Genomic DNA, 25,989 nt, shown 5'->3' on the forward strand with positions numbered 1-25,989 from the left:
ACTTACTATAAATGGGTTGTTTGCTTTTACATTTATGGAAATGTTTATGGTTCCCATAAACACAACCATTTATGCTTGTTTCTTGTTGAAAAACCCAGCCTATTTTTGTATGTGTGCACAACCTGATTTCTTGCAATCTTAGGCACCGATTTCTTGAGGAAGAATACTCGGTTGCTTGGTGAAGAATTCGGATGGCTTTGCATGTTGCCCAAGCAAACTACTTACATTATTTTAATCACTTGTGCTTATGAGTGTAAGATATTTTAATGTAAAGTATACTACTTGAACATTATAAATAGCTTGCTTAATTCATTTTTACAAGTGTGCAATAAACGAGTTTTAAACTGAAAAAGACTTAAGCTTTCAATCGAGTAAATTAACTTTGCAAAACCGTTTATCATTTCAAAATCTTTGAATCTTTTGCAAGTTTGTTTATTTATCTTTTGAGTCTTTTACTTGAGTTTGTTGTTGCACCTAGTCGTTTTAGTCGTGTTCAAGGATCCCGTGTTTTGCACTTAAACTTTATCTCCTCCGTTCAATTGAGTGAACAACATTGAGATAAGTTGTCTTGTAACAAACGGGTAGAACCAAAAAGTCTTAGGATAGAGTTATCCTTAAGCATGAAGTCTTCGAAGCCGAGTAGCTTTTGAGCATGAAGTCTTTCGGTGGAGTAGCCCAAAGCAAAAGTCTTATTGCGGAGTAGCTTTAAGCAAGGAGTCTTTCGGCGGAGTAGCCCAAAGCAAAAGTGTTGGAAGCGGAGTAACTTTTAAACATTAGCAACCGGAGTAGGTTGGGGAGTTGTTTTATTATTCGGGGTGGTCTTAGTTTGTATGAGTTTACTTCTGAGACGTTTAATAAAATAGCGCTGGACGTAGGTCGCGGAGTAGTGACCGAACCAGTTTTTAAAAACATCGTTAGTCGTGTCTATTTCGTTTTATTTCCGCTGCACACTCTACTCACGTTTTTATTTACGAATCAATCGTTGAGTACATCAGAACTTCTCGCTTCTTGAATCGTTGTTGAATACTTCTAACTCTATAGTTTTAAGTATCGACTTCTCCTTTCATCTAAGCATTGTTTAAGTGTTTAAGAGTTTTAAAGAAGCTTTCATTAAGCTTAAATTTTAAATAGACACCTAATTCACCCCCTCCCCCTCTTAGGTGCCCTCGTCCTCGACTCTTCAATTGGTATCAGAGCCTTGTGCTCTTGATAACTGGTTAACTACCAGTGAGTTGATCCTATAGTCATGGACGGGAAACATACTAAGTACCCTATCTTCAAAGGGGATAACTACTCCTGGTGGAAGCACCATATGGAACACTACGTCAAAAGTACGGATTATGAGTGTTGGGTCATTATACAAAAGGGTCCCCTTGCTATAACGATTCTCGACTACGATGGGAACAAAGTCTTGTGAAAAGTGAGGAAAGTTATGTCGAGGCTGACTATCGTAAAGTCGAGAAAAATTCTAAAGCCATGTCCATTCTTCAATATGGCATCGGTGAACAAGATATCAATCGCATCTCCGGATGTACCTCGGCTAAAGAGATTTGGGACACGTTAAATCTTGCCTATAAAGGAACGTCCCAAGTCAAGAAGCATCGTATTGACCTTCTCATGCAACAATATGAGATGTTCAATATGATGAAAGATGAGTCAATAAATTGTCTTTCTTCTCGCTTTTCTAGCATTGTCAATGAACTTAAAGGTCTAGGTAGAGAGTTTGAATCCGAGGATATAGTCCGAAAGATCCTTCGTAGCCTAAGTGATAAATGGCAACCGAAGGTGACGGCTGTTGAGGAGGCTAAAGATCTGTCCAAGTTGTCCCTCAATGAGCTAATGGGTTCACTCATGGCACACGAGTTAAGTCTCGCAAAGCGCTCGGGTGAAAGTTCCAAGGCTAGAGGTTTCGCTCTCAAATCAACCTCAAGTGATGAGGAATACGATGGAGATGACGAGCAAGCCATGTACTCACGTAACATGGCGGATATGATCAATAGTCACAATCCTAAGAAGTTCAACAATGCTAACAAAAAACGTTTTCAAAAGAAAAGATCTTATTCCACGGTGGCTTGTTTCAAATGTGGTGAGAAAGGTCACCTTATCAAAGATTGCCCCAAGTGGAATGAGTTCAAATCTACAGAAAAATGAGATTTTGCAAAGAAAGATTTTAAGCATAAAGTCATGTCTGCAATATGGGGTGTATCTGATTCCGATGAGGATGAAGTCCTTGAGAAAGAATTAGATGCCAAAGTTTGTATGACAACTCGTCTTGATCTTGACGGACCCAAGTCTTCAAAGAAAGAATCCGCACTCTGTCTTATGGCGCACTCCGACGACTCCAGCGATGACTCCGACACCGAGGTAATGAATCTCAAGAACAAGGTGAGAACTCTTCTAAGGATAAGCTTTGTTTGATGTTTGATGATGTACTTGACAAGAGTCTTGCTAAAAATGATAAACTCTACGACTTGCAAACTCAAATTGAGGAAATTGCTGAAGAAAATATTGGTCTTAGAGAGTGTCTAGACGAGATAAAAGAAAGTAACATCATTCCATCACTCAGAAAAGAAATTAAGAAATTGAGGAAACAAAACCTTGTTCTCACGAATATTGCTAGCTCGTCAAAATCAACAGTTGCCTCAACTGTTGTTTCTGATGTTGAAAAAGAAAACGAGTCTTTAATTATTCAAGTTGATATTTTGATTAAAGAACGAGACTCATTGCTAGCTGACCTTACCTCATGTCGACATGATAATAAGCAACTTGAAGAAATTGCTATGTTGCTTAGTGATGAATGTAGTCATGCTAAATCCGCTTTCGACAAAGTAGGCAAACTAAATCTTGACCATCTTGCTAAAATTGAAACACTAACCAAAGAGTTGCATGATGCTAAAGAGTTTTACAGGAAATGGGAAGGTAGCCAAAACATTTTAGACTCCCTCATAAATCAGTCCCAAAAATCTGAAGAGAAAGCTGGACTTGGTTTCCAAAGTAAATGTGATTCGATGAACTAAATTCGAAAACCAGAACCAAGCAAGACTGATTTTCGAAGGAGAAAATATGCAGGCCTTCCTGAGTATATTGTTTGCAACTTTTGTGGTAAGACTGGTCATGACTTTAATGGTTGTCCTAATCGACTAAACGACTTAAATAAGAACATCAAGGTTGCTAAAAAGGAGTGGGTTCGCAAAGATTTGATTAACAATGCAACTCACAAAAAGGGATCCAAATTCGTTTGGATTCCTAAACTAACCTCTTGATTTCTTATAGGCATTAGTGAGAGGCATCAGCAATTGGTACTTGGACAGTGGATGTTCACGTCATATGACGGGAAGTAGAAACCAATTTCTCTCACTAGAAGCCTACAATGGTGGCCCCGTGACGTTTGGTGACAATAAGAAAGGTGAAATTATTGCAATCGGGAAGGTTGGTAAGTCATCGTCACAATGTGTCGACAAAGTGTTGCTTGTCAAAGGTTTGAAGCATAATCTCCTTAGCATATCTCAATTGTGTGATAATGGTAATATTGTTGAATTTTGTGCTAGTGAATGTCGTGTCTTAGATAGTAATACAAGGGAAGTTGTTCTTGAAGGAAAACGTGTTAAAGATGTTTACTTGACTAATCTTTTTGCATTGTCTAGTCGTACCATGTCTTGTATGAGTGCTTTGAAAAAGAACGACCCATGGTTTTGGCATAAGAGATTAGGTCACGTAAATGCTAGAACATTGAACACCCTTAAGCGACTTGACTTAGTCGACGACATTCCTAATATGAAATTTGACTTTAATAGTTTGTGTGATGATTGTGCTAAGGGGAAGCAAGTAAGAAGCTCCTTTAAATCCAAAAAGTTCGTTAGTACATCTAAACCTCTTGAGTTACTTCAAATTGATTTATGTGGTCCAATGCGTGTTAGAAGTAAAGGAGGTAGTCGTTTCTTATGTGTGATTGTTGACGATTTCTCACGATTTGTTTGGCTTCTCTACTTGAGTTCTAAAGATGAAGTATTTGATGAATTTTTAATTTGGTTGAAAAAGGTCCAAAACAAGTTTGATAAAAATCTCATATCTTTGAGATCCGACCATGAAACCGAATTTGAAAATTCCTCATTTATTACTTATTGTGATGAGCACGGTATTAGCCATAACTTTTCCGCGCATGCTACACCTCAACAAAACGGGGTTGTAGAGCGTATGAACCGTACACTTGAAAACATGGCTAGGACTATGCTCATTAGTAGTAAGTTGCCAAAGAATTTTTGGGCCGAAGCCGTCAACACATCATGTCACATTTATAACCGTGTTATGATCCGAAAAATGCTTAACAAAACACCCTACGAGCTGCTTAAAGGAAGAAAGCCTAATTTATCCTATTTGAAATGCTTTGGAAGCAAATGTTTTGTTCACAACAATGGAAAGGATAATTTGGGTAAATTCGATGCTCGTAGTGATGAGGCCGTATTTGTCGGTTATTCGGATCGTAGCAAGGCTTATAAAGTGTATAATAAACGAACCATGAAAATGGAAGAAAGTGTGCATGTCATATTTGATAAGTCTAGTCCTTTTCATTCTAATACACAGGAAGAGGATGATGAAGATGATGAGGACTATGAGCTTGGAATGATTCGACATGACATGGATGATGTACACGAGGAGAACGAACAAGAGGAGCAGAATCAACAGTCGGATCAACTGTTGATTGAAGGAACTGGCCAAGAGACAGGGGGAACAGAACTACTTGAACCACAAAATGAGGCTACGACATCCACGGGGAATGAGGGTACACTTGAACAAAATGAACAAACAGAAACAAACCCTCAAACACAAAATGAACCAGAACCAACAGTTGAGCGAACTGTTGAGTCAGAACCCCAAGAAGCCTCACCATCCTTAATCGTACCAAAGAAGTGGAAACACCAAAAATCTCACCCCTTTCTAACTTGACCAAAGACTTGAATTCGGGAAGGAAAACAAGATCATCCCTCAATGATTTCTTTGCATCTCATGCGTTCCTCTCACAAATTGAACCGACGAACATCACCATGGCACTTGAAGATCCGAGTTGGGTGATGGAAATGCAAGAGGAACTAAATCAATTCAAAAGGAATGAGGTATGACATCTTGTCCCTAGACCTACTGGTTGTACCGTGATTGGTACCAAATGGGTCTTTCGCAATAAGCTAGATGATTCGGGCAATATCGTAAGGAATAAAGCTAGACTAGTGGTGCAAGGATTTAAACAACAAGAAGGCATTGATTATAATGAAACCTTCGCACCAGTAGCTAGGCTTGAAGCCATACGTATGCTCATAGCTTTTGCAGCTCACAAAGGCATCAAACTGTTTCAAATGGATGTCAAAACGGCTTTTCTAAATGGTTATTTAGAAGAAGAGGTCTTTGTGGAGCAACCACCGGGTTTTATGAACAATGAATTTCCAAACCATCTTTTTAAATTGGACAAGGCGCTTTATGGTTTAAAATAGGCTCCAAGAGCTTGGTATGATCGCTTGTCAAAATTTCTTTTGGAAAATGGTTTTGTGCGTGGATCGGTTGATAAGACATTGTTCATAAAGTCACAAAGCAGTGGTGAATGTTGATTGTACAGATTTATGTCGATGACATAATATTTGGTGCAACGAATGAACTCCTTTATTTGTATTTTTCGGAACTAATGAAATCTGAGTTTGAGATGAGTATGATGGGAGAACTAGGTTTCTTCCTTGGGCTTCAAATCAAGCAAACTCAAGATGGTGTGATGATTCATCAACAAAAGTACATAAAGGAGATGTTATGTAAGTTCGGTATGACTAATTCTAAACCTTTCTCTACAGCTATGGTTTCGTCCACAAAGCTTGACAAAGATGAGAATGGTAAGAAAGTTGATGAAACGATGTATCGAGGTATGATCGGTTCATTACTTTATTTGACCGCTAGTCGACCGGATATTTTATATAGTGTATGTCTATGTGCTCGTTTCCAAGCTAGTCCTAGAGAATCGCATTTCATTGCCGTAAAACGTATTCTTAGGTATTTAGTTGGAACGTCTAATTTGTATCTTTGGTATCCCTCACATTGTCCTTTTGAGCTTTTAGGATACTCGGATGCAGATTATGCCGGAAGCGTTGTTGATCGAAAGAGTACATCCGGGATGGCTACTTTCTTAGGTCCGTGTTTGATCTCATGGGCGTCAAAGAAAAAAAACACCGTTGCTCTTTCCACCGCTGAAAGCGAGTACGTAAGTGTTGCATTGTGTTGCGCGCAAGTTCTTTGGGTTCGACAACAACTAAGGGACTATGGTATTATCTTTGATTCAACTCCTATCTTTTGTGATAATACTAGTGCCATTAACATTTCAAAGAACCCTATACAACACTCAAGGACTAAGCATATTGACATAAGACATCATTTTTTACGTGATCATGTGGAAAAAGGTCAAATTAAATCTTAAATTTTGTAGAACGGAAGATCAAATAGCCGACATTTTTACAAAACCGCTTGAAAGAGAACAATTCGTAAAACTTCGGTTGGAAATTGGTTTGTTGGATTCCGCGTAAAATTTTATGACGACTTGCCCTCGATGATTGACTAGAGTAGATGTTACACTTGTTTTTATAAGTGATTGTGTGTTAGTATTACTCAATGAATTAGATGATTAATTTGCATGTAAATCCAATGGGTAAAGATATTATTCACATGGAGCCACTCAACCATCATCTAACCATCAAATCTCATTTCCCCATTACCCATGTCCTAGCCGCCTAAACCCCACCTAACCGGCTACACCCACCTTCCTCTCAACCAATCAAATAAAAAAGCCTAAAACACTATTCACCTCATTTACTACATGTCCATTTTTCAACTCTTAAATCATGACCTCCTTACTCACTTTCAAAATATTCAAAAAACTACACCTTCCCCAAATATTCTCCAAAACCGTCAAAAGCATACCTCTCCCAACTGTCACTTTTACTTTCACTATAAGAATCATGCCTCCAAAATCAACTAGGAAAATCTTGAATGCAATCCGAGACTCCTACAAACCGAAAGTACCATCGGTTGAACCACAAATCGAAAGTCTTGGATAAAAAACTGCCCAAAATCAAAAACCACCAAAGAAACCTAGAGTCTTTGTGCCAAAAGCCCCAATGACAAGAAAGAAATCAGTTGATAATTGTCCTAAAACAGCTGCCGAGGCTAGGAGATTTTCAAGTCGGGTGTTCAATCAAAAATTCGATTTGAATATGCCGCATGCAACCGAAACCGAGGGTGAAGAAGGAAGCTCACGGGTTGTTGGTGAGGTTGATGATGATGGAAATCCAATCATTCAAGAAGTTGAGGATGTTGATGTTGGTGTTGGTAAGGAAAGTGAAAAGGATGAGGAGATTGTTGATGAGAATGCCGAGAAGGAAGGAGAGAAAAACACTGAGGAAAAGAAAAGTGAAAGTGAAGAGGAGAATGAGGAAAACATTGAAAAGGAAAAAGAAAAGAGTGTTGAAAAATCAATTGAAAAAAGTGAGGAAAAAGAAAAGAGTGTTGAGAAAAGTGTGGAGGAATCGGTTGAGAAGAGTAATGGGAAATCGAAATCGAAATCGAAATCAAAATCGAAATCGAAGGGAAGTGTTGGTAGTGATGGAATGTTGAAGGATATGGTTGGAAATAAAAGGAGAAAAAGGAAAGGCAAAACCGTGAGTGAGGCAACGGTTGTGGAAACGGAACTTGACACGGAGAAATTGAATGCCGTCTTCAATGATGACGAGTTATTCAAGGAGGAAACCGTTCCCAAACCGAAAGGCAAAGCAAGGAGAATGTCCACTCGGGTTATCTCAAGGAAAAGGAAAGTGGAGGAAATGGCAAAGGAAGTCGATGAATCGAATAGTGCTATGATTGCTATTGAGCAACCTCTTGATGAGAACAAGTCCAAGGCACTAGAAATTCTTCATGGGTATCGCTTTCCAAAGGATATATTTGATTGTTGCAAGCATGTCATTCAAGGGAACTTTAAGTCGGGCCGTCGCTATGAACTCGAATGGTATGATTCGTCCCCCGCTTTTAAATTCTTTAAAGATGCAATTCATGCACAAAAGTGGGAGAGTCTTCTTAATCTCTATAACCGAGTTTATTTAGCGGAGATTGTTCAATTTTATACTACGGTCAAAGTCGATGTCCAATCGGGTAGTCTTACCGCCGTTATCAATAACAAACCCTTGTGTCTCAATGTTGAAATTGTCGGGAAATTGCTCGGTATTCCTACAACCGGGTTGTCCTCATTTCCTAAGGGTGGTTGGCCGACTATTGATGGTATAAGTTCCTTGATCGTAACAAAGTTTCTAAGTCCCAAAGCTACGTCCCCTATCACACTCAAACCGAGAGAAATCAAAATAAACCACCGGTTCTTTTTCAATTTCATTTTTAGAACATTGATTCCATGTAATGAGAGCCGTGGTGTGTGTGGTGTGCTAGACATGTGGTTGATTTATTATCTTGCTAAACACCTTCAAATTAACCTACCCGCTTTGATGTTCTTTCACATTGATCATCTTGCTAAGATTGTTGAAAAGCGTAAGGTTGATAGTTCCACCGTGTTAGCATATGGGATGTGGTTATCGGTCATTTTTGAGAAAATGGATGTTGTGGACTCAACTAGTTTCGGTGTGGATCACATGTGTGACACTATGACCTCGGGAGTTTTATCACAAATATATTTGAAAATTGATGGTGATAAACTTGCTCGTATTTGGTCGGGTATGAAGGCTACGGATGTCGCCTCCTCCTCTATGCAATCTTTTTCTATGACACGTCTCACTAAGGATGTTAAAGCCTTGTTGGATCTCCAACATGCTCAAATGAGTGAGATTGCGGGTCTTCGTTTGGAAGTGTCGGGTTTGTGTAAGGAACTCAAGGAGGTTAAGGGTCAAAATGAAGAGCTTATGGAGATGGTTCACGGGTTGGTTGGAGACGATGAAACAGAAGAAGCCGATGATTGATCTCTTGCTCTTAGCCGTGCCTAGCCTTTGCCTAATGCCTAATCAAAACAAAAGCCTTTATAATCCCTTTTTACCTTGGCTTTGTGTTTGTGATATATTTTACTAATATTGGTTATGTTGTTAGTTGTTGAACAATTTGTTTTGTATAACTCTAATCCTTATTTAGACTTGTGTTCTTCCTACTTGATGATGTCAAGAGGGGGAAGTTGCTTAAAATTGCAGGTGGTGATTCAATGACTCTTAGGCTTGCATTCACCGTAACTATGTTAACTTGGCGATTAAATGTTCTACCTAGGCTAACGAATAATTTGACTAATTTTCAATGACCATGTATGTATGCATCTTATTTTGATCATGTTTTGACTTGTTAACCTTGACCATGGATTAAGGGAGAATTGCTCACTGAATTTTATTTGTCTTGCCATCATCAAAGGGGGAAATTGAAGAAACCCAATTTGATTAAGCTAGTGTTGATGATGCCTTAAGACAAATTAATCTCATTGTTATTTAATTGTGTGTCTCTTAAGTTTAACCATGTAGCATGAAGCTCCAATTGTCAATTCAAGGTTATCAAGAATGTCATCATGAAGATCAAAGATGAAGATAGTCATTAGTGCTAATGTCATGTGTTGTAAGGTGATCGTTTAACACGAATTTACGTTTAGGTGCAAAAACAACAGTTGAGTCAACAGTTAATTAAGGCTCGTCTTTGAAAGAAATATTTCGAAAATATTTGAATCTTTGTTAAAGAGCTTTCAACTTTCACAAATGTTTTCTGGAAATACTTTGAAGTCTTTTAAAGAATATATAGCTTTCAATGACTTGCTAAGGAGTTTGCTTGCACAATAAGACACTTACTATAAATGGGTTGTTTGCTTTTACATTTATGGAAATGTTTATGGTTCCCATAAACACAACCATTTATGCTTGTTTCTTGTTGAAAAACCCAGCCTATTTTTGTATGTGTGCACAACCTGATTTCTTGCAATCTTAGGCACCGATTTCTTGAGGAAGAATACTCGGTTGCTTGGTGAAGAATTCGGATGGCTTTGCATGTTGCCCAAGCAAACTACTTACATTATTTTAATCACTTGTGCTTATGAGTGTAAGATATTTTAATGTAAAGTATACTACTTGAACATTATAAATAGCTTGCTTAATTCATTTTTACAAGTGTGCAATAAACGAGTTTTAAACTGAAAAAGACTTAAGCTTTCAATCGAGTAAATTAACTTTGCAAAACCGTTTATCATTTCAAAATCTTTGAATCTTTTGCAAGTTTGTTTATTTATCTTTTGAGTCTTTTACTTGAGTTTGTTGTTGCACCTAGTCGTTTTAGTCGTGTTCAAGGATCCCGTGTTTTGTACTTAAACTTTATCTCCTCCGTTCAATTGAGTGAACAACATTGAGATAAGTTGTCTTGTAACAAACGGGTAGAACCAAAAAGTCTTAGGATAGAGTTATCCTTAAGCATGAAGTCTTCGAAGCGGAGTAGCTTTTGAGCATGAAGTCTTTCGGTGGAGTAGCCCAAAGCAAAAGTCTTATTGCGGAGTAGCTTTAAGCAAGGAGTCTTTCGGCGGAGTAGCCCAAAGCAAAAGTGTTGGAAGCAGAGTAGCTTTTAAGCATTAGCAACCGGAGTAGGTTGGGGAGTTGTTTTATTATTCGGGGTGGTCTTAGTTTGTATGAGTTTACTTCTGAGACGTTTAATAAAATAGCGCTGGACGTAGGTCGCGGAGTAGTGACCGAACCAGTTTTTAAAAACATCGTTAGTCGTGTCTATTTCGTTTTATTTCCGCTGCACACTCTACTCACGTTTTTATTTACAGAATCAACTGTTGAGTACACTGTAACTTCTGCTTTCTGAATCGTTGTTGAATACTTCTAACTCTATAGTTCTAAGTATCGACTTCTCCTTTCATCTAAGCATTGTTTAAGTGTTTAAGAGTTTTAAAGAAGCTTTCATTAAGCTTAAATTTTAAATAGACACCTAATTCACCCCCTCCCCCTCTTAGGTGCCCTCGTCCTCGACTCTTCAAAACCGCTTCTGTAACACCCCCATACTCCAAGTGCCTTACCAGGACCACTCAGGTATAAGGATACTACCATCTCGGTTGCCCGAGGCAATGAATATCATAAGACAATAAAGAAACGTACTTTAAAAGTAATTATAGTTTAAGTGATTACATGTTCAAAACCAAAACTGATAAAAGGAAATACAACTTCTCAAAACTATCTACTATCAAAATATTATCAAGCGTCAGACATAGCGGAAGACTTCTAAACTGCAACGTGGTGACTCATCCCAGCTATCTCATACGCATCGTCTCATACCTGCTCAATAACTGCTCACCACCCCCGAATGGATCACCACAGTTTTTAAAACATTTAAACGGGGTCAGTACTAATCACACAATTTATATGATCCAACAACACAACAAACAACATAGCTCAAATAGTCACACACACAATCACACCCACTCCAATCAATCTCCGTCACCGACTGTCCACTGGACCAGCCCTGCCAGTGGGGAACCGCAGTCGTTCCCACCTAAGCCCCGCTCATCATACCGAGCGATAACCCTGTCCCATTAATGTGCACATCCCCTTCCGTGGCGGGTTCCACGAAGGGCGAAACTAGGGCGTGAAGCCTGTAACACCCCCTCATACCAAGGTGCCTTACCAGGACCACCCTACCATGAGAATGCGTTACCATCTCGGTTGCCCGAGGTTAGTACATATCAAAAGCGTCTGAACTGAGCACATTTATTAAAGTAATGTAATTAACAAAGTTTACAACATCCAAAACCAAATACCGTCTAAAGAAATACAACTTCGAAGTCTTAATAATAAAAGAAACTCGCTAAGACTCCGACGGTGATGCTATGACTCATGGTGGCAAATCTCCCAAGATAATCCCCAAGCTCTCACTAGAAAAACCTGTCAAGCCTGCTCACCATCCCCGAATGGATCACCGCAGATTCCACAAACAACAACGGGGTCAGTATTATGCAACAAACAAGACAAACAAATGCAATACTCGTCTGATCATCATCAACTCCCAATCACCCTGTCTCACATAGTAACCGACTACACACTAAAGTGTGTAGCCCTGCCAGATTACCCATCGCAACAGGTAATCCTCGCGCCGATGGGTGACCGCAGCCGATCCCACCTAGTCCAGCTCCTCAACGAGCGACAACGATCCCCGTCCCTTAATGTGCACATCCCCTCCCGTGGCGGGTTCCACGGAGGGCGAACTAGGGTGTGAAGCCACTCCCGCAAGTGACTCCACCATAATCACAATCACATGACATTACTGTCATCTCAATCCCCTCACACCAACACTGTCACAACAATCTCCATATTACGATGATCAACAGACAACGATAAATACAACATGTCATGTAAAGCACAGTAAACTGAGTAGGGAAACCCTACCTTAGCAATCACAAAGATAAGCAACACGGACAATCAAAAAGGCTCCTCTACGAAGTCTTCTCCTATACAATGATCATACAACACAATTACACTTTGTACAATTCCCAACATCCCCTTCCATATAAATGTATAGCAACCCGAAACGATGCAATAATTACAAAGATGTACTTACCAACAAAGGTCAACAAGAACTTATACGCAAGAATCACCGCAATTATCCACACAAAGATGCTACGAAATGCTCAAAGGAATGATTAGGGAATGATTTGGGTATGATTAGGGTAACGTAGAAATGACAACGCTGTGAAAAGTGATATTAGAAACTGACGCGGAAATATAAAATACCCTAATCACTCCTTAATCAAACCGTCGAAATATAACTTCGCCAAACCGGACACTCGGTCGAGTGCAACAACACTCGGCCGAGTGTCCAATACTCGGTCGAGTATTCGCTATACTCGGCCGAGTATTCCTCGGCAGAACCGAAATAACACGCACTAAGAGCACTACTCGGCCGAGTAGGCTCTACTCGGTCGAGTAGGCTCCAAAGAAGATCCGTAGTGTTACAATCTTTCCCCCTAAAAAGAACTTCGTCCCGAAGTTCACACTCTACTACACACAAGCACAACACCACGACACAAGACTCTAACAATCACATGAGACAACACCAAGGAACTACACAAGCATCACAACAAGTTACTCAAAACGCCTCTCCCGACACGAATCAAACAAAGCAAAGAAAACACAAAACACTATCGCGACCATCTCCTACCCCCCTAAAAAGACAACGGTTACGTCCCCGTAACCAAACATACCTGATCAAAAAGATTAGGAAAGCGGTCTCGCATAGCTTCCTCGGGTTCCCATGTGGCTTCCTCCACATTATGATTAGACCAAAGGACCTTGAGTAAGACCGTCTCACCATTCCGGGTCTTACGAACCTTGCGATCAAGAATTTCCTTAGGAATCTCGGCATAGGACAAGGATTCATCAAGTTCGATGTTCTCCATCTCGAGGATGTGCGACGGATCACTCACATACTTCCGGAGTTGAGACACATGAAAAACATTGTGCACTCTATCCAAAGCTGGTGGTAAAGCTAACCTGTAGGCTACCTCGCCAACACGGTCCAGAATTTCATAAGGGCCTATAAACTTTTGGCTTAACTTACCCTTCTTCCCAAACCTCATAACACCTCGCATAGGTGACACTTTCAAAAGCACCTTGTCACCTACCGCAAACTCAATGTCCCTGCGGTGTAAGTCGGCGTAGCTCTTCTGACGATCTTGAGCTGCTCTCATCTTTTGGCGAATCAACTGGATTTGCTCAACCATATCTTGAACCAATTGTGGCCCTAAGACCACTGTCTCGGAACTATCATCCCAACAAACTGGACTTCGGCATTTCCGGCCATACAAAGCTTCAAAAGGTGCCATCCCAATGCTTGTATGATAACTATTATTGTATGAAAACTCGACCAAATCAAGTCTGTCTTCCCAATCGCCTCCAAAGTCCATAACACATGCCCTTAGCATGTCTTCTAAGGTCTTGATGGTCCGTTCTGTCCGACCATCGGTTGCGGATGAAAAGTCACTCATCTTCAATGTTGTACCCATCAACTCTTGCAGTTCTTGCCAAAACTTTGATATGAACCTCGCATCACGATCGGAAACAATATCTTTCGGAATACCATGTAACCGAACCACATGCTTTCGGTAACCCAATGCAAGCTGCATCTTAGACCAAGTATCCTTCATGGGGACGAAATGGGCTGATTTGGTTAGCCGATCCACAATCACCCAAATCATGTTGTTACCTTGCTGTGACCTAGGTAACCCCACAATAAAGTCCATGGAGATCGACTCCCACTTCCACTCAGGCACTGTCAGAGATCGAATCTTACCTTGAGGTCTCCTCTGTTCACCTTTGACCCTTTGACAGGTCAAACATCTAGCCACAAACTCAGCTACGTCTCTCTTCATGTTCGGCCACCAAAAAGTCTTCTTAAGGTCTCTGTAAAGCTTGTCACCACCCGGGTGAACTGAATAAGGAGTGCAATGAGCCTCAGACAAGATCATTCTCCTTAACTCGCATCGTCAGAACACACCATCTCCCGTCAAAACGAACACTCCCATCGGATGTATAGAGAACCCGGAAGTCGCTCCACTCTCTACCTTTGACTTCCACTCCTGGATCTTAGGATCAAGCTCTTGCTTACTTTTGATGTTTTCATACAACTCTGGCTCGATCGTCAAATCCCCGATGGTATTCCCCTCTCGAATCATAAAGATCCCCATTCCAGACATCTCATCTCTCAACTTCAGCAAGGACATAGCTGTACATAGCGAATGAACGCTCTTCCTACTCAAAGCATCTGCGACAACATTAGCTTTACCCTCGTGATAGATGATCTTCATATCATAATCTCCAATCAGCTCCATCCACCGCCTCTGTCGCATGTTAAGCTCCTTCTGAGTGTAGATATACTTTAGACTCTTATGATCAGAGAACACCTTAAAAGTTGCGCCGTAGAGGTAGTGCCTCCAAATCTTAAGTGCGAACACAACTGCACCCAGCTCCAAATCATGAGTAGGGTAGTTCTCCTCATATTGCTTCAGCTGCCTCGAAGCATAAGCTATCACTCTCCCTCCCTGCATCAAGACACAACCCAAACCGTTCTTTGAAGCGTCGGTATAGACCTCAAAGTTCTCACAACCCTCTGGCAAGGCTAGGATAGGAGCTGTGGTCAAGCGTTCTTTTAAGGTCTGAAACGCCGTTTCACAACTCTCATCCCAAACAAATCTGACTTCTTTCCTCATCAAGGATGTCATAGGCCGTGCTATGGTAGAGAAATCCTTCACAAATCTCCGGTAGTAGCCGTGAAAGGCCTAAGAAACTCCGAATCTCAAGAACATTCTTCTGGCGATTCCCACTTGGTAACGGCCTCAATCTTACTAGGATCCACAGATACCCCCTTCTTGGATATTACATGGCCTAGAAAAGCCACTTTCTCTAACCAGAACTCACACTTGGATAATTTGGCATAGAGCTGATTTTCTCTCAAAGTCTGCAAAACTATCCTCAAGTGCTCTTCGTGCTCTTCTTTGGTCTTGGAATAAACTAGGATATCGTCGATGAAAACAACCACAAACTTATCCAAAAACGGTGTGAAGATCCGGTTCATCAAATCCATAAAAGCTGTTGGCGCATTGGTCAACCCAAAAGGCATCACTACATACTCGTAGTGACCATAACGAGATCGGAACGCTGTTTTAGGAATGTCTTCATCCGCTATCCTCGCTTGATGATACCCCGACCTCGCATCAATCTTAGAGAACACACCACTCCACTTAACGATCGAACAAATCATCAATCCTCGGCAACGGATACTTGTTCTTCATCAGAACCCGATTGAGCTCTATGTAGTCAATGCACAATCTCATACTCCCATCTTTCTTCTTTACAAAAAGAACTGGAGCTCCCCACGGTGACACGCTAGGCCTGATATAACCCTTGTCTAACAACTCATGTAACTGCTTCTTCAACTCAGCCAACTCTTTAGGTGCCATACGATAAGGTGCTTTAGATATAGGACCCGTTCCCGGCTTAAGCTCCACGCTGAAATCGACATCCCTCTTGGGAGGCAAACTCGGTATTTCCTCCGGAAATACATCTTCAAATTCTTTCACCACAGAAATCTCCGAAGTTGTCGGCGGCTCTACTCGGTGATCTCTCACATGACAAAGGATTAAGGGACACTTCTTCCTTAAACATGACTTTAAAGTCATAACCGCTATAAACCTACACTTAGGCTTTACCACAAACCCTCTATAGGACACCTTAACACCCTTGGGACTCTTTAAAGACACTCTCTTCTGTCTACAATCTATCCTGGCATCATACCTACCTAGCCAATCCATCCCGACAATCACCTCAAACCCATCCTTAGGAAACTCTAACAGTTTCTCGGTAAATCTACCCCTCCAATCACCATAGATATACCCTTATATAACTTGAGACACGACACGACTCCCAGAAGGTATGAACACATCATCTTTTACAACCTCAAAATTGCCCAAACCCATAGACACAAAGATGACTCTTAGACACAAAAGAATGTGTAGCCCCAATCAAACAAAACAAAGGACGGTACATTATTAACAAGAAAGGTACCGGTAACTACATGAGCATCATCCCGTGCTTCCGCTTATCCATCATGAAGAGCTTTCCACTATTCTTCCGTCCTCCACCCCGAATCAAGCATTGGAGGTACTAGGCTTAGCCGCCGAATCCTGGGTGACATCGTTATTCGGCGCTGGTAAGATCCACCACCACCGCAGCTTGTAACCGCCCGGTTACCCCGTCCACCTCTGTTGCCCCATGAACCTCCCGGTCGGCTACTAGTAAAACTCGAGTCGGCCCCCGAGAGAAATTTCCTGATCGAGCTCCTGAACCATTGCCGGGCTTGTAGCTCGTGCATTCCCGCCTTTTGTGGCCTATACCACCACAGTTGAAGCACGTAAGGTTGGTGTTGTCACTTACAGCCCGACCTCCATTCTTTCCCCAGCCACGAGAACCTCCAGAGAAACCCACTCCACTAGAGAAAGCTTTAGCATGGTTGAAATTCCCTTTCTTGTTGGTTGGGCGATTGTTGTTCCCACTATCACCTTCCTCTTTCTCTCAGTGTGATCCTCTCCTCGATCTCCCTTGAGAGATCCACCATTCTCTCAGCTTGACCCGCTCTCAGATACACTTCCTTGAGGTCAGTAGCAACCCCAGCCGGCATACGACTCACGATCTTAGCAGACAAACCCCTCTCAAAACGGAGAGCCAAACCTCTTTGCCCGAGTCAGTAAATCTTCCACATAACGAGATAGCTCCATAAATCGATGATAGTAATCGTGATCTGTCATCTCCTCGGACATAGTGAAAGATTCAAAGTCGGATCTCATCTTGTGTCGGATATGCTCCGGCACAAACTGCTCTCTCATAGCACTCTTCAACCCAGACCACGGAATAGCCCCTTCCTCCTGGTAGTAAGCTCTAGCATCCTCCTTGACGTTCTGCCACCAAACTGCAGCTTCTCCCCTTAGGTAGTACACAACCTGTTCAACAATCATATCCTCGGGGCACTTAACCATTTCCATGAGAGCTTCAATCTCACGGTGCCACTTCTCTAGCAGCTTTGGTTCGCCTACCCCGTCATATGTGGGAGGGTGGAAACGAGCAATGTTGATGCTAAGTCGGGGTGCATCCATCGTCTTCTCGTTTCCTTTTCCCACATTTTTGAGAGCTTCAAGGAGAGCCTCTTGTTGCTCAATCATGCGAGCAACCTCATCAATAGACATCTCCGAAGCTTGGATCTCGTGCGGAGTTCTTTTGGGCGGCATTTTGAGCTGATAAGAAAGAAAGAAACGTAAACACATGCTCAAAATTTAACATCCCTCCGCCATAAGAACACTCGGCCGAGTGTACCTCATACTCGGTCGAGTACTGATAACTCGGTCTAGTACCTTTGCAGATACTCGGTCGAGTATCGACTCCAGAGACAAACGCCAAAACACCAAAAAGAACACTCGGTCGAGTGTAACAACACTCGGCCGAGTGGCCTATACTCGGTCGAGTATACTCTCATACTCGGTCGAGTAATCACAAACAGAGCAAAATCGCTACTTCTTATCAAACAACACTCGGTCGAGTTTTGGCTACTCGGCCGAGTACCCCATACTCGGTCGAGTGCCTTCCCTGCTCGGCCGAGTTACGCCATAAAAAGATTTACGATTCCCCTATCATGGTCCCTGTTCCCGCAGCAAATACTTAAGGATTTTAAAACCACGTTAAAATCACGTCAGCATGTAATGCATATATTAAACTTTAACATCATATTGTAATCATATCTACATCCAATTTGCACATATGCTAAATCCAACACCGAAATCACAACCCGTTTCATCAATTACTTATCCCATCACATCAGTTAAGAACTTCATCACACATATATGCAACTATCGACTTTTACCAACATGTATTTTCACATCAGTGCACATACAAAGCCTAGTCCTCATCACACTTTCCCCCATGTTACCGGCTCGAGTTAGTAAGGGCCAATGTGCGACTCCGGGACGTCTCCCGAGTCTTTGCGGTAGCTCCAAACAACTCTCCCCGGGTTCATTTTATTTAGACTCCCTAGGTTCATTAAATTCATTTGTTTAGGTGCCGGAATCTTCGGCTCTGATACCACTTTGTAACACCCCCTCATACCAAGGTGCCTTACCAGGACCACCCTACCATGAGAATGCGTTACCATCTCGGTTGCCCGAGGTTAGTACATATCAAAAGCGTCTGAACTGAGCACATTTATTAAAGTAATGTAATTAACAAAGTTTACAACATCCAAAACCAAATACCGTCTAAAGAAATACAACTTCGAAGTCTTAATAATAAAAGAAACTCGCTAAGACTCCGACGGTGATGCTATGACTCATGGTGGCAAATCTCCCAAGATAATCCCCAAGCTCTCACTAGAAAAACCTGTCAAGCCTGCTCACCATCCCCGAATGGATCACCGCAGATTCCACAAACAACAACGGGTCGGATTATGCAACAAACAAGACAAACAAATGCAATACTCGTCTGATCATCATCAACTCCCAATCACCCTGTCTCACATAGTAACCGACTACACACTAAAGTGTGTAGCCCTGCCAGATTACCCATCGCAACAGGTAATCCTCGCCGCCAGTGGGTGACCGCAGCCGATCCCACCTAGTCCAGCTCCTCAACGAGCGACAACGATCCCCGTCCCTTAATGTGCACATCCCCTCCCGTGGCGGGTTCCACGGAGGGCGAACTAGGGTGTGAAGCCACTCCCGCAAGTGACTCCACCATAATCACAATCACATGACATTACTGTCATCTCAATCCCCTCACACCAACACTGTCACAACAATCTCCATATTACGATGATCAACAGACAACGATAAATACAACAACATGTCATGTAAAGCACAGTAAACTGAGTAGGGAAACCCTACCTTAGCAATCACAGCAGTAAGCAACACGGACAATCAAAAAGGCTCCTCTACGAAGTCTTCTCCTATACAATGATCATACAACACAATTACACTTTGTACAATTCCCAACATCCCCTTCCATATAAATGTATAGCAACCCGAAACGATGCAATAATTACAAAGATGTACTTACCAACAAAGGTCAACAAGAACTTATACGCAAGAATCACCGCAATTATCCACACAAAGATGCTACGAAATGCTCAAAGGAATGATTAGGGAATGATTTGGGTATGATTAGGGTAACGTAGAAATGACAACGCTGTGAAAAGTGATATTAGAAACTGACGCGGAAATATAAAATACCCTAATCACTCCTTAATCAAACCGTCGAAATATAACTTCGCCAAACCGGACACTCGGTCGAGTGCAACAACACTCGGCCGAGTGTCCAATACTCGGTCGAGTATTCGCTATACTCGGCCGAGTATTCCTCGGCAGAACCGAAATAACACGCACTAAGAGCACTACTCGGCCGAGTAGGCTCTACTCGGTCGAGTAGGCTCCAAAGAAGATCCGTAGTGTTACAAAGCCACTCCCGCAAGTGACCCCACACTCACTGTCCCAAAATCTGATTATGAATCACCTGCAGCGTCCAGATCAATACAACACATGTTCCACCAATCACTTACCATGACTATGTCTAAAGCCTCATCTTAAAACAAGATCAAAAGTACTGTAACAACTTCTGACAACTGTGTCCCATCAACATAATGTCACTATACCATGACAACAACGAAAACATATACAACTCTCTTTCATATCATACTCTACCCTCATACAAAAACTTAACTGGTAAGAAACATCAATAAACAAAACAACTGTCTATCTGTACAAACTAAAACTCACAGGAAGCAACATCAAACAAAACAACAATTTATGTGTAACTGGTATGTACTTTCGAAACTCGAATCATAATCATCCCGCCTACTCCACCACAACCGGTGACGACATCGCAACACCACCACCAACGGCCACACCGCAGTGCGAAAATACCCGCATCACAACACTAGGTACCGTGCCCGGATCATCACCCGAGGCACCACAACTACACCGATAGACATCACAACAGACACAATCCCATAAACACTGACTCAACATAACTTCTCGGACAAGAAAAACTTACTCAAATCCACTTTACTAAATCACAATGCAACATGTTATATGAATTAAACAGATAATAATCTCATGAACATCATCCTTACCATTTCACGGAATAAACAAGTATCATCCATACACATACAATTTTAACTATCCATGCCAGATAACTCACATTATTACCTTTTGAACCTCATTCCATTAGTATACCGTACCCAACATAAATTACAAAACAATCATATAACAACTTTATAATTATCACACCATACCACTTCTTGTGAGGTCAGAACCTCACACAAACATTTACTCATATCATAGACCCGTAATCACATCCACCTAGTCAATCCTGATCACGTAAGTTACCACTCAACAAAGGTTACCTGTCGCCCGAGCTTAACTCATATGCCCCTCATAACATATTCTCCCATTCGCATATCCATCACCCCCTGCCAAATGTAACCATACTATTAATACTCAACTACTAACAACCGCCTCATATAACCACATCTTACACTCTCTCACAACCATACATATCAACCTGGTCTCTGCAAAATCAACCGCTTCAGAATTGTTACCTTTCTAATATACCATCACCCTTAACCACTAGTCACAAACCATAACACTACCACTGTCCGGACATCAAACCTCTTACACTCATCTCTAAATATCATGATTTCTTTCCTATCTTTGGTTAACATCCCAAATAACGAACATCAAATCCATCAACAAAATTACTTCAACATTCTTCCCAATACCATTCTTAACTGTATCATCATCTAAATCTCCACCAAAATCTCATATCATGCAGATATTCTACCAACTTCTTACTTTCCTGAATTCCTCAAAACTCAAGACTAATCATGTTGTCCCGAAACTCCTCTATAACCATTAACTAACATCCTCATGATTGGTAGCACACATCTCGACGACTCCTTACCCCTATATCACATAACTCCGGTCAACATTTTCTTAGTTTTATTCCCCTCATTCTTTTCTTTTACACTCTACAAAATCGATTAACCATTCAACTCCTTATCACTTCTACCTAACTCTTTAGTGTTCCGGTTACTTTCTCACTGCTCCAAAACTCACATCTAATTATTTCATATCGATATCATCTCACTCTTTCTTACCACAAATATTCTCTTATTATGTCATCAATCACCCTTGCCACTAATCCATCCATAGAATCAACGTTTACTGTTCAACAATTGCATTTTTTTTTTTTTTAACATCCCTAGAAATCAAAATTCCTTTCATACCGCTAATTGCCCAAGGAAATCACACAGTAGTTTCATCTCTTAATAAACCAAATTTCCCAACCTCACTCACTGTCTACAAATCCACCTCACGACATGTCTCCACAAAGTTCACTATATACTACTCTTCTCAACCCCTTTAAAACGAATTTTCACTATGTATATTCTTAACCCACACGACTCCTAACCATCCTCCTCCATGATTCTTTACACATCTCAAGCTGCCACCATTTGCGTCCCTCATTTCAATCTTTTCATTCTCACGTTCCATAAACTCACATCATCCCTTGCCTCATTCAATTACTTCTGCATTACTCAACATACAAACATATCGCTCATCTCATCTCACAAAACATGCTCTATGTCTCAATAAACCATAACGATCTTCCTTTTCTTTTTCCACTATCTATCACAACCACGTATAACTCATGTCCTCCCACCGAACTCATACTCACCACAGGTGCCACTCACTACACCACAAGATTGGGTAACTTACACGTCAAGACCAACGTACATGTAAAACAATGCATAAAGAAGCAAAATAACAACTTTGAATTAAACATAATATGCAACGAATTCAAAGGATAAGCATATGACCCAAAACAGGGGTCACTAGATCGAGTACAGGACACTCGATCGAGTAAGTGACTTACTCGATCGAGTAGGTGAAGATCAGAAGCACGTAAAACAAATTACCTGGGCTACTCGATCGAGTAACTAACGTACTCGATCGAGTCCCCCCTACTCGATCGAGTACCAAGGCTACTCGATCGAGTACCTACGCATTTCTCAGCACTGTCCAGTTTTCGTAAAACAGTCATAACTCACTCATTTCTTGGTCGTTTTGGGCGTGTGACCTATCCTTATAATCGTAAAAGGACAAGATATCACCTCCAATTGGAATCACATTAAAATCATTTATGCATCTCAAGTTATAACAGTTTAAAGACAATCTCCCTATAATCCAAAAACACAACTACTTGATTTTACTTCCCAACAACTTAGACGACAACATGGTAAACAAAAACAACTCGATGCTCATAAAACCAGTATCCTTAACCACATGTTACTAACTTCAAAAGCCAAGCAACAAATAACTCGATGCACATATATCATTCAACTTACCAATCACATATTACCCACATGTTTTTATTATATAACTTTACGTAAACAAAATCACAATTATATGACATCAAGTATCATATTCACATGTTACTAGCATAACAACCTTATAAAATCTCTTCCATCATACAACATGCGTTATAAAAAAAAAAAATCATATTATCATGCAACAATTATCATCTTTTTCCACCAATTATTCATGCTCTTACTCAAACTTTCAGCTATATAAACTCGTACAACACTACCAACAACATATATGTATACATAACTCTATGTATAACTCCAATCAAACAAATTTTCTTTCCGTATTTCTATAATGCCATATCGTAAAACAACTATCATGCTTTCAATCAATAACTTACGAGATCACATCATCACCATCTTTTCTACACATTCCCCATTCTCAACATACATACATCCACTGATTCATGCCACACATCACTACATAGGTACACAATACACAAGGTAAACACATAGCGATCCCGACTCATATCCCATAGTGACCGGTTCAAAATTGTAGGGCGAGTTCGCGACTTTAGGACGTCTCCCAAGTCTTTGCATTAGCTCCTACAACTTTTACCCCGGGTTCATTTTATTTGACTCCCTATGTTTATTGGGTTCATTGGTTACAGGTTTCAGGATCGTCGCTCTGATACCATTTGTAACACCCCCATACTCCAAGTGGCTTACCAGGACCACTCAGGTATAAGGATATTACCATCTCGGTTGCCCGAGGCAATGAATATCATAAGACAATAAAGAAACGTACTTTAAAAGTAATTATAGTTTAAGTGATTACATGTTCAAAACCAAAACTGATAAAATGAAATACAAGTTCTCAAAACTATCTACTATCAAAATAGTATCAAGCGTCAGACACAGCGGAAGACTTCTAAACTGCAACGTGGTGACTCATCCCAGCTATCTCATACGCATCGTCTCATACCTGCTCAATAACTGCTCACCACCCCCGAATGGATCACCACAGTTTTTAAAACATTTAAACGGGGTCAGTACTAATCACACAATTTATATGATCCAACAACACAACAAACAACATAGCTCAAACAAATACACACACAATCACACCCACTCCAATCAATCTCCGTCACCGATCGTCCACCGGACCACCCGCGTGGGGAACCGCAGCCGTTCCCACCTAAGCCCCGCTCATCATACCGAGCGATAACCCCGTCCCATTAATGTGCACATCCCCTTCCGTGGCGGGTTCCACGAAGGGCGAAACTAGGGCGTGAAGCCACTCCCGCAAGTGACTCCACTCACCGAGAACGCATCTCGAGAACCGGAGACAAACAATCGGCAATCACAATACAACATCAACAACCGTCCTCAATCAATCAACAATATACAATCACAACCATCCGAATCAATCAACAATCACTAACTACAAAGACAATCACCACAAATTATGTAATTAATACTGAGTAGGGAAACCCTACCTGGAATGCAACACAAACATCGACGATCTAGCAAAATGTCTCAAAACCTTTCCTCTACGAACCCTTCTCCTATACACATAATCATACAATTATCACCTAATCAACATAACCCTCCAAAAACTCCCAAATCTACCCAATTAGGGTTTTAAACAAACTCAAAGAAACAGTATAAAATTGGTATGTAGATCTTACCCTTGACGCAAGGAACACTATGATGCAAAGAACAAGATGATCCGACACTCCTAGCCTTGGGGATTTGCCAATAACGCGACGAGAGAGAACTACGTAACTCCTTTTTCTTTTGAAGGGTTTAGAAAGGTTAAAAGTGATTAAATAAACTGACGGAAACCTTTTATATCAAACTCGCGTTATTAGCAAAACCCGTCAAATCATTCCCAGAAACCGCTACTCGATCGAGTAGCTAAGGTACTCGATCGAGTGCCCCCTTACTCGATCGAGTATCTACGTTACTCGATCGAGTACCCAACAGGTCAGAAACTATTTTAAAACGCAACACACCCTTACTCGACAGAGTAAGGCCTACTCGATAGAGTACCCAGAGACTCATAAAACCGTAGTATTACAGCTTCATCCTCTCCTTTGGCAATGGAATAAACCGACACACAGCCGTCTCATCACTCTCCACACACTTAAAATAATCATTATTCTTCACATCCCAAGTAATCAACCCAACACTCAAATCAATCCAAAACAACTTCCCATCAAACTCAAACGCCCCATCCGCCCTCCAATAATGCATTCCCAACATATAATCCGCGCTCTTTTCTACCCATTTTGTTGGACCTTTAGTCCTTATTAATTGTTTTGATAATGACAGTAATGATTTGTATGTGGACTTAATATTATAAACATATGCGTGTAATTGTGTGCTTAAGTCTTTATTTAGAAAGGAACAATTACGATGACGCAAGCTTGAAGTTTGGACCAAGGAGGTACAACTTCAAATATACTTGATCGATGTATTCAAGCAAGATCAAGATTAGAAATCAACCACGAGACTCAAGATGAGAGACTTGTGAAGAGACGATTCGTTTACTGAAGATTAGATAGTATAGGTCGTCATCCGGTAATGGTTTTACCTTGTTTGATTTAAAGGTTAGTGAAGTTATGACCTAATAGCCATAACTTCATTGCTAGACAAAAATGATGTGTTAATTTTTGGAAAATATATTTTTAATGATTTATAAAATAAGAGAGTATTTATTTTAATTGGAATTAATTAATAAGAATTTAAGTTGAATAAACTATTGGTTTGTAACACGATATGTATATCGTCATGCAACCCAGGCTTTAACTAAATTCTATCTCGATTTGTTGTGGGCTATAGAAGCAAGAAGTGGACCGAAGGAGGCCTAGAGGCCGGCCAAACCCTAGATGGCCGAACCCTAGGTGGGCCGAACCCTAGGGAGGCCGAAACCCTAGGGAGGCCAAATCCCTAGGAGGCCAAACTCCTCCTTCCTTTTGCTTCTTACTTGTTCATCAAGTTGTTAGGGATTTATTCTTCCAGAACATTTCTATGCCCTAATTCCAGAAC

General features: G+C 41.0%; 1 protein-coding gene across 2 annotated transcripts in view; it reads right to left on the reverse strand.

The window, feature by feature from the left end:
* Positions 1 to 25,224, reverse strand: part of LOC141601631 (uncharacterized) — a 28,374-nt gene extending 3,150 nt beyond the window's left edge. For both annotated transcript variants that reach the window (XM_074421928.1, XM_074421932.1), the window contains exon 1: positions 25,019 to 25,224. In XM_074421928.1, coding sequence (XP_074278029.1) covers positions 25,019 to 25,203 — 185 coding nt within the window. In that variant the 5' untranslated portion in view covers positions 25,204 to 25,224. The remainder of the gene's footprint in view (positions 1 to 25,018) is intronic.
* Between the last annotated feature and the right edge of the window lie 765 nt (positions 25,225 to 25,989).

This window comes from Silene latifolia, chromosome 1 (genome assembly GCF_048544455.1).
Source record: "Silene latifolia isolate original U9 population chromosome 1, ASM4854445v1, whole genome shotgun sequence".
NCBI lineage: Eukaryota > Viridiplantae > Streptophyta > Magnoliopsida > Caryophyllales > Caryophyllaceae > Silene > Silene latifolia.